This window comes from Pseudorca crassidens, chromosome 5 (assembly GCF_039906515.1).
Source record: "Pseudorca crassidens isolate mPseCra1 chromosome 5, mPseCra1.hap1, whole genome shotgun sequence".
Lineage (NCBI taxonomy): Eukaryota > Metazoa > Chordata > Mammalia > Artiodactyla > Delphinidae > Pseudorca > Pseudorca crassidens.
The window spans coordinates 36,842,364-36,858,932 of record NC_090300.1 but is presented as its reverse complement, the minus strand read 5'-3'; the positions used below and the strand labels follow the sequence as shown (position 1 = coordinate 36,858,932).

The 16,569-nt window shown below is 43.0% G+C and overlaps 1 protein-coding gene and 1 pseudogene across 2 annotated transcripts in view; both read right to left on the bottom strand.

Moving 5' to 3' along the window:
- Positions 1-484: 484 nt before the first annotated feature.
- LOC137224810 (tropomyosin alpha-3 chain pseudogene) lies at positions 485-13,014 on the bottom strand (annotated as a pseudogene).
- An 841-nt stretch (positions 13,015-13,855) lies between these two features.
- Positions 13,856-16,569, bottom strand: part of RYK (receptor like tyrosine kinase) — a 99,775-nt gene continuing 97,061 nt past the window's right edge. For both annotated transcript variants that reach the window (XM_067737769.1, XM_067737767.1), the window contains exons 14-15: positions 15,680-15,816; positions 13,856-14,291 (exon numbers count right to left, since the gene is read on the bottom strand). In XM_067737769.1, the coding sequence (XP_067593870.1) occupies positions 14,180-14,291; positions 15,680-15,816 (249 nt within the window). In that variant the 3' untranslated portion in view covers positions 13,856-14,179. The remainder of the gene's footprint in view (positions 14,292-15,679; positions 15,817-16,569) is intronic.

Sequence of the window (16,569 nt, the reverse complement as noted above, 5' to 3'; positions counted from 1 at the left end):
CAATTAGAAAACCAAACTCCAGGACGAAAGTGATGGCCACTCAGATGAACAAGGGCCGCGCGTGTGCACGTAATCCACACACAAACCCTAGCAGCATTCTGATCCCACAGACAATGGCTCGAGCCGCTCCCCCTTAGAACGGGGGCCACTGCCCCTCCAGGGGCCACCCCATGTCTCTCGAGATGCCCTCTCCAAGTGTTTAGGCTTCGCAGGTTTTTACCAGGCCCTCGAGGAAGGCTCTCTGGGGCTGGAACCCTGGGGGTGCCCACAGTTTCAGAGCCTTTCCTCCCATACTCATTGTACCATAAGTGGCTGGTTACACACCCTAAGCCCCCTCTTCTGTCCTCCTCTGCTACCCCCACTAGACTGTGAGAACAGGGTGGCTTCCTAGCCTTCTCCATTCCCAGGGCCTGGCAGAGCTTCTCAGTGTTCTAGTTGAATAAACAGACCAACGACCAAATACTCAACCAGCTGATCGAATCCCTTTGGTACAACATAAATTTATTCCTGAGTGGTGAGGACAAACAGCCAAATTGTATCTCCCTAAAAACCCCTCCTATACGCAAGGCCTGGCAGGAAGATAAAGCCATGATGGGGTGCCTCGTGTCCACACGTCACAGCCATAGCACTGAATGCAGCATGGGAAGCAGCTGGGCAAGCTCTAGGTCTGCTCATTCTGCTTTCCTGCACATGACTGATCCGCTGATGGTAGGTAATACACAGGTTAGCTATGCTCTGGTATGAAAGGATGAGATGAGCTGGGCCAGTGAGATGGCCTGTCTCAGAAATTTGATATGAATATAAGCAAAGGAACGGCCGGTTAGTTGCAGATACGTAGTGTGTACATAGAGGATTAGGAAGGCCAAACTGGCCGTATGTAAGCTTCAGTTACAAACTATAAATAAGCAGAGGAAGACGCTAGCTGGTACCCAGAGAGAAGCCAAGAGGAGGCTTTATAAGGCTAGGGATCAAGGACGGCCTCTCGGACAAGGGAAACAAAAGCACAAATAAACAAATGGAGCTACATCAAACTAAAAAGCTTTTGCACAGCAAAGGAAACTATTAACAAAACAAAAAGGCAGCCTATAAATGGGAGAGGATATTTGTAAACCATATATATGATAAGGGGTTAATATCCCAAATATATAAATAACTCATACAAGTCAACATCAAAAAAAAAATGACCCAATTACAAAATGGGCAGAGGACCTGAATAGAGTTGACATTTTCCAAAGGCATATAGATGGCCAACGTACACATGAAAAGATGCTCAACATCACTAATCATCAGGAAAATGTAAATCAAAACCACAATGAGATATCACCTCACACCTGTCAGAATGGCTATTATAAAGACCACAAATAAGTTTTGGCAAGGATGTGGAGAAAAGGGAAACTGTCATGCACTATTGGTGGGAATGTAAATTGGTGTAGCAGTCACTATGTAAAAGAGTATGAAGTTTCCTCAAAAAAATTAAAAATAGAACTACCATCCAAACCAGCAATTCCACTTCTGGTATTTTTCCAAAGAAAAGGAAAACACTAATCTGAAAACATATACGCATCCCTATGTTCACTGCAGCATTATTCACAATAGCCACAATATGGAAACAATTGAAATGTCCATCCATAGATGGACAGATAAAGAAGATGTGGTGTACACACACACACACACACACACACACACACACAAACACATGAATATTACTCAGCCATAAAAAAGAATGAAATCTTGCCATTTGCAACAATATAGATTATATTAAGTGAAATAATTCAAAGATAAATGCTGTATAATTTCACTTATATGTGGAATCTAAAAAACAAAAGAACAAACAAAACAGAAACAGACTACAGAGAACAAACAGGTGGTTGCCAGAAGGGAGGGGGAGGGGGGATAGTGGGAAAAAAAAAGGTAACTATGTGAGGTGATGAATGCTAATTAGCTTAACTGTAGTGATCATTTCAAAATGTATATTTATATGAAACCATCACGTTGTACACCTTAAATATATACAACTTTTGTCAATTACACCTCAATAAAGCTGCAAAAAGAGTTTAAAAATTAAATTTTAAAAGGACAGTCTCTTGGGAGAGACGACATGCATGGTGGTTTCTGCAGGTGAGGGGTTACCTGGATGGATGGGAAGTGGGGGTATGGTGCAGCACTTACAGGAAGGGAGATTACGTGTGAAGGCACAAAAGGGATGTGTGTCTAAGAACCACTGGCTTCGTGAGTGAGTAGAGAGCAAGGGAGGGGAAGAAGGTGTGTGTGAGGGGGACAGCAGGGCCAGATGGTGGAGGGAACTGTGTGCTACAGTGGCAAGTCTGGCCCCTGCAGGGAACGTTGAATACGCTCCGGGAAGACCTCACCTCTGGACACCTCCGTCTCACCGTGTCGCCCTCCCAAACCCACGGCTCCACCATCTCCCAGGACTAGGCCACCTCTAGACCCAACGCCAGATCACACTCTACCCACAAACTACTGACCCTTTTCATCTCACATCTATGCTGCAACCTCTTAGACACAAGGCTCCAGGCCTTCAATATTCTGGTCTAACTACCTTGCCCAGCTGGAGCTCACAGCTGACCATCTGAACTACATCTTACCAACACCCTAAACTCTCTTGCACTGCCTTCCTCACACCTGTCCAGAAAACCCACAATCCTCCATCAACCCCCCAGTCAGCCTTCTCTCCTGTGGCGGGCTCCTAGCTGGGCCCCAGATCTATTCTCCTCTTCTTCCACAACACTAGAGTTTTAGTTGGTGACATGGCTGCCCAGCTAGACCCATTTCCCAGACTTCTTTGCAGCCGGGTGGGTGCCTAAGTTCCCACCAATGGAATGTGAGCAGAAGTGATGTGTACAACTTCCCTCTCTCTTACCTAAGAGGAAATTATTTGCTTTCCACTTCTGCTCCTACTGCCTTTCAGGAGCTGGAACACTGATATGTAGAGCCCAGCTCTGGCCATGCAGCCACAGTCTGTGGATGGTGGAACAAGATGGAAGGGCCCGAGGACCCTGAGCGGTCCTGAAAAATGAGGCACTCCACCCTCCTCCCTTTGCACTGTAACATGAGAGAGAAATAAACATTTATCATATTTAACCCACTCCTTGTTACAGCAGATTCTACTACTGTCAAATGTGTGGAGAAAAATGCCGTAACCCATCAGGGCAGTCCCATCTCCAGGCCTCAGCTGAGGTCCACCTGCACTTGATCCTGATAAGCTCCCTTGCAAATTTCCCCTAGTCAAAGCTTCCAACTCTCATGTTTATCAGGCCCCCATCCAACCTCTCACTCTCAACAATCCTTATGGCACAACAAATGTGGAGACCACCAAGCAGGGTCTCCCACCATGTTCTACACACCACTGTGGTCCTCTCCCCTTAACTCAATGGTTGGTGTCCTTTTCTCCGTGCTCTGATTAGACTCCTTGGATTAAATTCACAGCTCCACTACATACTACCTGTGCAACCCACCTCAGCTTTCCTTTCCTCAACTGCAAAATGGAGGTGACAATACTACTTAACAGGATTGTGAGGACTCAATGAGATAATGCATGAAAAGCAACTAGCACAATGCCTGACACATAGTCAGCAATGGGCACCTGCCACTAACATCACTGAAACAAATGTGACCACATCACTACCTGATGGAGGCCTTCCACTGAATCTCCGTCACCTACAGAGCATAGTCTAAACCTCTCAGTATGTTAGGCCCTTTGTGACACATCTGCCGTTTACCCCTGGCACGTTCTCTCTTGCTACTCTCTGCCTTGAACACTATGTTCTAATACCAAACTGCCCACAGATCTAAAAAACAAAACAAAAACCCATTCACTGATTAGACAGATATATATTAAAGGGCCCACTTTTGGAGCATTAGTGACTACTCCAATAAATTAATTCCCCTTCCTGGAAAAAACCACCCACCTCCCTAAAAATCATCATGAGAAAAAGCCTATTTTTCATCCTGTGTCTGGGAAGTGATACTGAATTCAGTTTCCTAAAACAAAAGTTAGGTTACCCTTCTTTCAGCTTTAAAATGCGATGCTATGCTAAGATGGTTATGGGGAAAAAAGCAATCTTTATATCTACTTTTAAATCTTATTGTTTAATGCACGTGAAATGTTGTATCCCATGGAAAGGGAAGGAGGTTCCTTTCAGAGGGACATTTGACACATGAGCCAGATGGTGAGGCTGGCAACAGGATGTTGAAGAGTAGGAAGACGGCCAAGGTGGCCAGCAAGGACAGTGGAGATGGGGGCAGGGCCTCAGGGCAGAGCCAGTCCCAGATTTTCACAAAGCGCGTAGCACCTGGCTGCGGTCTCCTGTCTCTTCCTCTTCCTGCCTTCCCAGAACAGGCAAGAAGGACCCTAGGGAGTACTTTCCACGAGACAAGAGTCTGCTTAGCTGACCAAGAATGCCTGTCAGGTCAAATAAAGCTGCCCTCCTTTCAGTCAGGTCACGTGTGGGTCTTTCTAAGGGGAAAAAAAGAGCAAAGGCCAGAGGGACGCTGCCTAGAGATCCCAACACAAAACTTAAACACAGGTTTATCAGGACATTGCACTTCCTGACGAAGAGATTACGGTCAAGTCAAACCCATTCTGGCCTGAGCGAGTCAGAGTTAGAGGAACTTCATTCAGAATATGAACTCTAGTACTTTTCTGGGGCCAGGGCCTATGACCAATTCCTCCTCAAGTCTACCAGAGTGTCCAGAATGTCCTGTTCTCTGAGTTATGGAGACAACATCTAAGGTGTTCCTTAGATATACAGTAAGTAATGCTATCACCAAATAGTTCCAATTCAAAATTAACAAACCTTACATGAGTGCAAAGAGTCTTTAAAAAGGCATATAAAATATAGTCCAGTAGATTCATGTGATATTTCATTAAATGAATAAACAAATGTTTAAGATCTTTTAATAATATTTATGGAGACAGATAGCTAATCTCTAGCTTACTTCCAAAGGCCCTAGGTAGTCAGACCATGAAGCTAGAGGAAAGGCACCTGGTGGGAGATACCGCAGGCCAAACACCGAGGAGAACAAAAATATCCCTGCAAGGCCAAATATATAAAGTGGTGGCAGAATTATGGACTCGTGGAAAACAGTAGGGCCGAGGCCAAAGTACCAGCGATCAGGATGGTATAGTAGGGTTTTCTGGACATAGAGGCTAAAATGTTACCTAGTAATACCTACCAGGATTTCTCCTCAAATAATGGCAGTACTTACCAACCTGAAAACTAGCTGACTGGGCACTCTCTACATTGGCAAAGACTTCATAACCACTGCACTTCCTCTCATACTGACAATACTCTGAAGCAGTGATATACTGCTAAAGGAGGCCAGATACCAGTCCCTTACCCCATTTCTGCACAGGGGCAGACATTGCTAGTTGCCCACCAACAGCCATCCCTATTTTCCTACCAATGGAAGCCAAATTTTGTTCAAGGTAAGAATGTGCTCAACTAAAAAGTTTCCTCAAATGTGCACAAACTGATGAATGAATAGTGTGTATATATATATATATATATATATATATCTCCATTACAATAGAAAATTTGGCAATAAAAAGGAATGAAACCCTGATACATGCTACAATATGAATGAACCTCAAAAATGTTACGCTAAGTGAAAGCAGCTAGACATAAAAAGTCACATATTGTATGATACCATTTACATGAAAGGTCTAGGATAGGCAAATCTAGAGAGACAGAAAATGGATTTGTGGTTGCCGAGGGCAGGGGTGGGGATGGAATTAGGAGTGACTGCTAATGGGCATGGGGTTGCTTTCTTTTTGTGTTGGTAAAAATGAATTCAATCGTGGTGATGATTGCACAACTCTATGAATATACTGAAAATCAGAGCTGTACACTTTAAACGGGTGACACGTGAATCAAATCTCAATAAAGCTGTTTAAAAAAATCCAACAAAACCAATTTCCCAAGATGCTGGACTGCTTGGGGTACCCATGTGCTACAGTTCTGTCCAGTAAGGTGTTGGTGGAAGTATACTATGAGAAAGTTGTCTCCTCAAAAAAGACTCAAGTAACTCGTGTCTTTTGGCTTTCATCTTTTTCTCATCTTCTTGCCTACTAAAAGTCTAGGCCCTGGGGGTCCCCTTAGAACAAAAACATGTTAAAGATGACAGGGCAGCAAAAATGGAGGTAGTGGGTAATGGATGATATCCTGGGATCACAGCACGAGCCCTGGTTTGTCTCTCTCTGGAATTGTTATGCGAGAGAAATAAACCTGTATTTCATTAAGTGATTATAGTGGTATTTCTATCACTTGCAGCCAAAGGCTATCCCTAATGATGCACGCCTATCTAACATCAGCCTGGGCTGATTCTTGGAGCCAAGAAGGAAAAGGAAAAAAAAAGTAGACTCCGAAAGACACAAAAAGTTGATTCCAAATGTAACATTCAGACACCATGGAGTCAGTGTCAATTTTTTTGTTTAAAGGGTAAATAGTTATTTTATTTTCAAACTATATATGTTTTTCCCAATTTTTGTATACTGCCAAGGGAGTGCTTACCCCTCTCTAAAAACAAATCGCTAAAAAATGCTTTAGTTTTAAAACACTGATGAACCAAATACGAGCAAATGCATATTATTATTATTATTGGAGGGCCTGGTTCTTTATTTCAAAAAGACATTTATCAATGTTCAGTATCAAAACAGTTACACTATTGGTTTTTCTTTCTCCCAGTCGGCCCCCAAAGAGACGACACCAAAGGAGAGTACATTTAAAGCCAATTTTGCTGAAGGATGCACACCTAACTGACCTCACCGAAACCTCACCAAAAAGGGGGGATCGGGTAGGGAAAGAAACTTTAAAAGACCAGCACACTGCCAGCCCCAAAGAAGCAAAGTTTCAAAATAATATAAAATTTAAAAACACTTGTACATAAGCTATTCAAGATTTCTCCAGCACTGACACAATGTACAATGAGATGGCACTTTTAGAGACAGCACTTTTAGAGACAGCAGCTTCAGACCCAGAAAAGGGTGATGAGTTTCATATGGCTAAATCAGCGGTAAAACATAATTTTCTTTCCTTTCTTTCAAGGAGGCGGGAGAGCAAATAAGTGGTCACCTCAAAATAAGGGGCACATGATCCATTCTGTGGGTGGTGGGGAAAGGGGTAGAGCTGGGACAAGGATTTCGTCTCAGAGGTCTCACCATCTTAATTTCGTTTGGTCACTTCTGATGGAAAAAAAAAAAAAAAGTTGCCCCAAAATACTGTAAAGCTGAAAATCTGAACAGTGGTTTTTTTTTGTTTTTGTTTTGGCTAACTCATTCTGCAATCACCTTTCTGGTTTGGCGGGGACTTTTTGCAGAGCAATGAGGCTTCCCAAAATGGAGTCCTTCTCTGGGCTGTTTGGCTCTCAGGAAGGCAGGCCCATACCTTTTTCCCTCCTCTATGGAGAGGGCGATATGTATTAAGCTGAAAAGTTACCTTCCAAAAGTGAGAAAGGGATTAGACTGCTGCTTCAGAACTATGGAAGTATCTGGAATGTTTTACAAATGGCTGCTACACCAACAACAAAAAAGATAATTACAAAATGCATACATCACAGCATGCTTTTGAAGACACTTAGCATTGTGCTCCATTCCCTTAAACGTTGTTCCCAAAGGTGCTCAGCCTCTAGCCCAAATGGAATCTCTGGGGAGAGGCAGAGACAGTTTGGCGAAAAGGACACAGGGGTAGGGGTGGGAGACGTGGCAAAAGGAGAAAGCAGCTTTCCAGTTAAAGCTCAGCCCTCAGCTTAAAGGTCAGCTTCAGGCAGGCTGGCCTCAGCGGTCGGGGTCAGAGGGAGGGGCAGCACAGGGCGGGACTAGGGCGCTCTACATCTCATCCAGGTCAAGCAGAGTCCGGTCCAGCATCCTTTGTGTACAGAGGTGCTCCTCTTTGGTGCATCTCAGTTCATCTTCCAAATCACCGTCTTTTCCAGCTTGGCTACCGATCTCTCAGCACACTCAGCACGGGTCTCTGCCTCCTTGAGTTTATCAGTAAGCATCTTTCTCTCTTCCTCATATGTCTTCTTTTTGAGAGTACTTTTCTTCAGCAGCACTCAGACACTTCAGCTTCTGGTCCATCAGTCTGACCTGCTCATCCGTCTCTCAGCAACCGGACTCTGCCAGCTCAGCTCGCTCCTCTGTGCCTTCCAAGTCTCCCTCAATAATCACCAACCTAAGAGCCACCTCTTCATACTCTTCTGCAATGTGCTTAGCTTCTTTGAGTTGGATTTCCTGGAGCTCCATTTTTATTTCCTCTTTTAAGCCTCGGTTTTCAGTAACCTTCATGTCTCTCTCGCTGTCATCAGCAGCTTTCTCGGCTTCCTCCAGCATTTTCAGGGCAGCGGCCAGGTGCTCTTGAGCGCAGTCCAGCTCTTCAACCAGCTGGACCCTATGGTTCAAGGAGGCCGCCTCAGCCTGTTCCCGGGCCGCCTTTCTCCTACACTTCCGCAGGGGGCGCTCGGCCCTCTCCCCCGCGTCCCTGGCCTGCTTGCTGCAGAAGCGGGGTCTTGCGCTTCACCACCTCGGTGGTGGTGATCCCGGCCATGGTGCCGCCCGGCCCCTGCTCGCCTTCGGGTTCCTGCCTCCTCTGCCCGGAGCTGCGGTCGCTTCTCCGCCAATGGCATATTATTATTTGCTCAAAGAGGAATCCTTTAAACTATAATCGATTCCCCATTTTTTTTTTTAAATACGTTTCTAACATCTGTTCTTTGAAGGGTTAGAAGACATCTCCCATTAAACCCTTTAGGCCTGGTCAGCCTTAATCCTTAAAGAACAGCACTCTGAGAGAGAAAACAAAGGCCCAGAGTTTCAGTTTACTTATATATAAAATGTATGTTCTCAGTACACTTATGCATGATGTTCATGTGTCCCAGAGGATTAAGTTCAATGTTATTCTGAACTATTAAGGGCAAAAATGAACGTAGAAACAAAAATTATTAACAAGCAACTGTTTATGTTTTTCTTTTCTAGCCCCATAAATTATATCACCTCCTTTTTATCGTATGGGTGGGGGTGCAGGGCATGGGAGAGTAACACCTGGAAAAGAATCTTCCACTCAAGTCAATGAATTACTTCATTTGAGATGACTATTTCATGTACAACTCCAAATAAAGTTGACCTTATAGAAGTATGAAACAGAATTTGCAATCAGGCTAATTGTTTCTGCGACCAAAGAAAGAAGGGAAAATGAAGTATCAATGAAAAGGGGGCTGGGGGTGGGGCTGGGGGTTGCTTAAGCCAGCAATGGGGTGGGATATGGTCTTCCCTACCAATCTGTCTCCTTTTATTTCATGCTTTATTGGTTTATATTACATAAAACTTAAACCCTTTAAATTTGAATATAAATACCACATTATAATAGAACACAGTACTTTAAATGAGATGTTTTACAGTTACCATTTTTTTTAAAGCCTAACTGCTCTCATGTGCAAATTTAGGTGTTTTTACTTACCAATTCACTAAATATTCAGCCCTAAAATATGTCAAGCACTAAGTAGGCAGTGGAGATTCAACCTGAGTGAAACACAAGTTCCTATCCTCAAGAAATATAAACAGCCAAGTGGTAAAAATAAGCCCCCATCTTAGCTTTGCCAGAATGTAAACCCAGGGAACAAGGCTGAAAAGCAACTATGGCAGAGCCTGGAGGAGCGGGGTGAGGTGTCAGGGGAGTCTCTTGGGCACTGGGCAGTCTGGAGTAGAGTGTGGCACAGGCATAGGAAAGGACACATGAAATAGCACCACGCTCAGGCAGGAAAGTGGTAAGCTGGTGAAGCAGGAGGGGACACAGCAGAGATGAGTGGAGGCTGTGTACACCTAGGTGCTCTGAACTCCACTCTGCAGGCTCTGGTAAGGGGCTGAACGGTTCTGAGCAGGGACAGCTCAGTTTTAGGAAGCATTACTCTGGCAGAGGCTGGTTGGGTGGGATACAGACCAAGGCCAGTCCAGCAGTTTCAGGGCAAGAGGCCAAAAGATGATGATGGTAAGCAAGACCATGGCAGGTCTCAGGTCCTAAGGAAGCAACCTCAACAAAGGCAGGTTTTCATATAATGGAAACGTTTAAAGTTCTGTGTACCACCTCCCTTCACCCTCGCATTTTCCCCCAATAAAAACATAACCTTTACCAAAACGAGAGGCTGGTGGCTAGAGCGGAGAGGCTTTCATGCTTGCAGATCAAATGACAAGAACGAAGAGTATTCCACACCCAAAGGGATTTTTCTCCCTCTGCTCGCTCATTCCCATCACCAGTGAAACATTTCCTGGAAAACAAACATGTCCCGTGCCTGCCCCCACAACCCCCCACCCCAATACTTCTTTGATCTCCTCTAGTTCTGTTCCATTTCCCTTCACAGCAAAACTTTCAAGTAGGGTCTCTACTGTCCCACCTAGTATTTACACTTCCACTTGCTCCAATCCCTACTGCTTCTGTCAATAATTGCATAATGCCAAATCCCATACAGGCTTCTTCTTCCACTTTGAAATGCTTTCTTTCCTTTTTTCCTGTTTTTTTGTTGTTGCTTTTTCCAACTGTAGTGGTTTCTTCTCTTTTTCTGTTATTTATTCTTCCTTCACTAGATCATTAAAAGTTGGAGTTACCAGGACCCCGTCCCAAGACCTCCTCTCCATCTACACTGGCTCCCGAAGCAAGTTCATCCAATATCATGGCTTTAAATATGGTCTGTATGTTACACTCCTACATTTATATGTTCAATGAGACCTCCTCCCTGAGCTGCAGGTTCTCATCTATCTACTCAAAATCTCCACTTAGATGACCAATTGGCATCTCGAACATGGCTTACAACAAATTACTAATTCCCCCTGCTAAAGCAAAATCCTGTTCCTCCTAGTTTTTTTTTTTTTCCATCTCAGTATATAGTTTGGCCATACAGCCAGACTATATGTTCAAGCTCCAAACCAACTAGTTATTCCTGATCACTCTCTTTCCTTCTCCACCCCACCCTCCAACATCCAATGGATCCAGGTCCAATCTGCCCCTCCCAATCTCCTGCACTACTCTAATTAGTCCAAAACCACTATCTTTGCTCTCCTAAACTATGCAACAGTTTCTTATAGTCTCATTGCCTCCACCCTTGCCTCCCTACAGTCTAATCTTCACAAAAATGTTGGCATAATCTGTAAACTGCAAATCAGATCACGTCACTCCCTTATTTAAAAACTCCTTGACAGCCGCATAGCACAAGGAGATCAGCTCGGTGCTTTGTGTCCACCTAGAGGGGTGGGATAGGGAGGGTGGGAGGGAGACACAAGAGGGAGGAGATATGGGGATATATGTATATGTATAACTGATTCTAACACACCATTGTAACTAAGAAACTAACCATTGTAACTAAGAAACTAATACACCATTGTAAAGCAATTATACTCCAATAAAGATGTTAAAAAATAAAATAAAATTAAAAAAATTTTTAAAACTCCTTGAATGAAATCCCACTGTACTTAGAATATAAATGTGTCCCATGGCTTACAACCACCCCCAACCCTGCTCCAATGTCTGTTCCTGCATCTCCCAGACCTCTTCCCTAACTACATTCTAGCCACATTGGCCTCTGTTCTCTTCTTCCAGTGGCAGCAGCTGGAGGATGAACAGGAAGGGCTGACACTGGAGGCCAGCTCATTCCTGCCTTAATGCTTCTGCAATTATGTCCCTTCTGCCTGGATTTTCTCATAGGTGGCTTTTTGTTACTCAGATCTCAGCTCAAATGCCACCTGCTCAGAGAAGCCTGACTAAAGACATGTAAAGTTATTCTCTGATACCACTCTGTACTTTTTTTTTATAGCACTTACCAAAATCTTACTTATGTTCATTATCTGTTTCTTCTAACCAGAATGTGAGACCTAGAAAGGGAGGAACATTATGTCTTGTTCCCTGCATACCTTGAAGGCCAGATATACAGTTGGCGCTCAATAAATACATAATGAATGAATAACCCAATCCTCCTTACTTCTATAAATAAAATTTTCTTACAATGGGGGTGTTACGAGAAAGGAGAGAATATAATAGAGCTCTTGGTCACTAGGGCCAGCATATACCACATCAGTGCTTTGCTAATTTGCTTCTTTACTATAAAAATTACATTTTCTACAAAATCTATTCAGTAATATTCACAAACCACTGGAAAAAGCCCAGCCATGGAAATCTCGTAACTGCTCTTTTCACTGAAGTCAGTGACTCCAAGTAGTGCTGCAAGAAAAATCTATTTAAAGTCTTAAACCACCTCTAAAACAAATATACATACATAAAATAAAACAGCTTACAAACAGAGATATGGTTAAAGGCACCACACATCCAAGCAAACTGAGAGCACCTCTTACTACATGGTAATTTGGGACAGAAGTCAATGACAGCACTTTTTTCTTTGAACCGATCTTGTGCACAGAACTGTGATATATAAAAAATGCACTAACCTGAACATATTAAAAAAATGCACTGAATGTTGGAAGGGATGCTAGAGCGGAACCACTCACTTCATGTGCATAATAATACATAATAAACGCTATAAATAAATATTTGTTGACTGAATGCCTTCTAAGATTGCAGGTTGTCAACCAAAACTTCTCTACCTTACAAAGTTCAAAGAGCTTTGAAAAAGCTGGCCCCTTAGGGGGCTGAGTATTTCATAAAACCAAAGAACCAGTGTTAATAAATGGCATACAGAAAGATCATGCTCTTGGCCTGCTTGTGACAGAGCACGTATCATGTGAGCTATTTTCCCAGATGTGCTGCTGATTCATAAAGCTCCTTTAAGAACAGCAAAAGCCTCCAACTGCTACGCATTCTCTCCTATGTACCTGTGAGAATGGGAGCAGAGGCAGGCACATGCACGCCTAGCTATTTAAGAGGTCCATTCAACTCTGCCTTAGGCCAACTCTAGCCAAGTATAAATATATACATACCCTGAATTTAACGGCTCTGGAGAAAAGTTTCAGTGCTGTAATACTTCCTTGTAATAATAATCTCAACTTTTTATTAGAACCTGGAGGCTGAGCAGAGTCAGCTGCACTCGTGTTAGGGCTTGGGAGTCTGAGTGAGACACCCATGAAATGAAACAGGGCTATCTAGCTGTTGTGTGTTCAAAGACTTACCAGACACAACCAATCATTCATATGAACAATATTTTCAATACTGTCATAATATAAAACAAATCCTTTAATTTCTCAGGTGTTTTTAAAAAACCATTTTATACTTAAGCCAGCCTTGAAGATAGGTACAAAATCTACCTGTTTACATTTTTTTACTCAAAACAACTCAAGCACCCATTCTGTGCATGGCACTATTCTAGGTGCAATAAAAAGAATTCCTAACCTTAGAAACAAGATTTCACTTTCTGGAATTGTGTTATCTCCTTTTCCAGAGAGTAAAAATAAATAAGATCGCCACTGTTCACTACTGACCTGTCCCAAACCCACTTCTGGCTCACAGAAATGCTAGGTTCTGCCAAAATTAAGATGTTTCAATGAACTCAGCTCCTACTTCCCCCAAAATAAGAAAGGAGAACTCCTTTTCATTAAAAAAATAAAGAACAATTCTCCATGGAAGGGCAGTTTCTAATAAGTATTTTTCTCTTTTTTTCCCCTCTAGCTTTTCTTTCAGTGTTCCTCCTCCAATATTGCCTTTTCCTGTACAAGGCAAACCGACATCTTTTTCTGTTTTTCTTTTCCTAAGAAAAAGTACTGCATCTTGAAGACAAACCATTCCCAAGACTAGTGATAAATATTAAAACAAACAAACAAAAAACTTTAAAGGTGAATCACCTACATTACCTTGATGAAGTAAAAAAAATAAAAAGCAGTTGCACTAAGGTAGCTATTCCAAATACCTGTGTTTAAACAATTTTAAAAACTGTTTATTTATTTTGTAAGAAGGTACCCCTAGTCCAAAGTTAACTATGTTTAAAAAAATTTTTGGCCAAAAAATTTACAAAAACATTTTCAGTTCAACCTAATGAAAGTGATATCTAGAAAATATTTGACATCATTAAGTCTGCCTTAGATAGTTCCGATTCTAAAGCATTCCTAAGGCACGGTGCTCTGGAAGACAAATGTGCTTCTGCGGCGTTGCGTGGCGTATGCGGCATCCGTGACCGGCTGCAAGTGAGCCCTGGCAGGCTCCTTCCTCCTGACGCTGGGGGACTGTGAGAGGAGTCAGACGTAGGCCCCCAGGGCTGCATGGAACTCTGTGAGACACTGGACCAGCTGCTGGAACTTGGGCCTCTCCTCCGGATCTAAGGCCCAGCAACAAGCCATCACAGCAAATCTGCAGAGTGACAAGACCAGAAAATTTGGCTAGTGATGATATAGTACTCCTAACCTTTTGGTCAATATGATACCAGTTATGTTGTCTATCTAAATGTGGGCGTGGAGAGGACGATATATTAAAAAAATCAATCAATATTACTATCTGTTGGCAGAGCTAAAATGAATTATCTGGATGATATCTGTGGATTTCAATTCTGCAACATGTCAAAATATATCAGCAAATAGAGATTGTATATAACTACCTAAAACATAGTCAAAATAATAACCTGTGTTATCCCGTACAGTTGACTCTTAAGCAACACAGGGGTGAGGGGTGCCGACTCTCTGCATAAAAATCTGTGCATAACTTATAGTTTAGCCCTCCGTATCCCCAGTTCCCCCTCATCCGCATATTCAACCAACCATGGACCATGTAGTACTGTAGTATTTATCACTGAAAAAAATCCACACGTAAGTGGACCCACATTGTTCAAGGGTCAACTGTATTTGAGTTCTGAAAGAAAGAACTTGGAAGAAGAGGAACTTTTAACTAAACTGTAAGAATCCTGGATCTACAGTAAAATCTGTGCAAAAGCTGCCACCTTGCCACAGTATAAAAACCTTCAGGGGGGCTTCCCTGGTGGCGCAGTGGTTGAGAGTCCGCCTGCCAATGCAGGGGACACGGGTTTGTGCCCCGGTCCGGGAAGATCCCACATGCCGCGGAGCGGCTGGGCCCATGAGCCATGGCCGCTGAGCCTGCGCGTCCGGAGCCTGTGCTCCGCAACGGGAGAGGCCACAACAGTGAGAGGCCCGCATACCGCAAAAAAAAAAAAAAAAAAAAAAAAACCTTCAAGGGATACTGGAACTGAGACTCAATCACCCCTGAACAGCCTCCTGCCCACTCTGATCCCATTATGTGGGAAGACTAGCTATGTGATAAAAGCAGGAAACAGGAACTATCCCACTCACCAGACCAGAACATCTTCCTTATACGTATATCAGTTCACACCAGCTGGCAAGGCACAACAGCAATGAGAAAGGCTCTTTATAACTAAGGATGTCCTTAAGGCTCATCCTTAAGAAAGGCTTAAGGCTCCTGTGCAGGTCCTCACTCTACACAGGAAAACTGACAGTGTTCAGTGTTTTCTCACTATGTACATAAGTCTCTTGGATTAGATGAATCACTACAAATATGAGATGCAAAAAGTCCTAATGTCAAATGCTTTAAAAAGAATGAATGAGTCTGGCTGACTTTGTAGTTTCTCTACAGGAGTATAATTCAAGTCCAAAGAGGCATTATTCTCAAAAGGGAAGTCTCTGTACAAGTATGGACACCTGTTCTTTTTCTTTTATCCAAATGTCGTAAATGGAGTGAAATCCATGTCTTCAAGCTCAGAAAAAACTTACAGTTCATCAGGACAGTTGATCGGCTGGGCTATTCGGTAACCGTCTTTCAGGTACGCGGCCATCTCAAACGGGTCGATGTCCACATAGGGTGTTTGGCCCAGAGTCATGAGCTCCCACAGCGTCACTCCAAAGGCCCACTGAGAAGAAGAACGGCAACACCGTGAGGGGATATTTAAAACAGCTGTCAGAGTGCTGCTGCCTGTGCCCAGGAGGGGATATTTAAAACAGCTGTCAGAGTGCTGCTGCCTGTGGCCAGGTAGGGACCAAAAATAGCAGATTGATCAACTTTTTTCCTGTGTGTGGCATGTGGGATCTTAGGCGTGGCATGTGGGATCTTAGTTCCCTGACCAGGGATCGAACCTGCACCCCCTGCATTGGAAGCGTGGAGTCCTAACCACTGGACCACCAGGGAAGTCCCAGCAGATCTATTAACTCTTAATGAAAGCAAAATGTTATTTATAAAAAGAAGTCTACCATACCCAGTTAGATTCTCTTGTTGGACAGAAAGGAACATTTTAATGAATGCATTCTTTAATGTGAATATCATTATTGTATATTCTAAGGTAATTAGAGCCATGGGAAAGAATTATTTTTACTGTTGATTACAAGCCCCACCACCCAAAACTGTTAATTATGTCTAAAATTTTCCTAATATGTAAATGTGTTAAATACCATAGCTAGTCAGCAGAGCTGAAAAGTGGAAAATGCAAATCATGTAAAATATAATGTCATGGATTTTTACTATGTTCAGATAATTTAAATTAACAGATGAAAGTATACTGGAAGAATATCTTCCAACCTTGCTTGGGTAAAATATGAGATTTATTTAAAATCAACATGTAAACTATTGGTAGGAGCAGAAATCATAAGCAGTGGCAACAGTGCTCAGT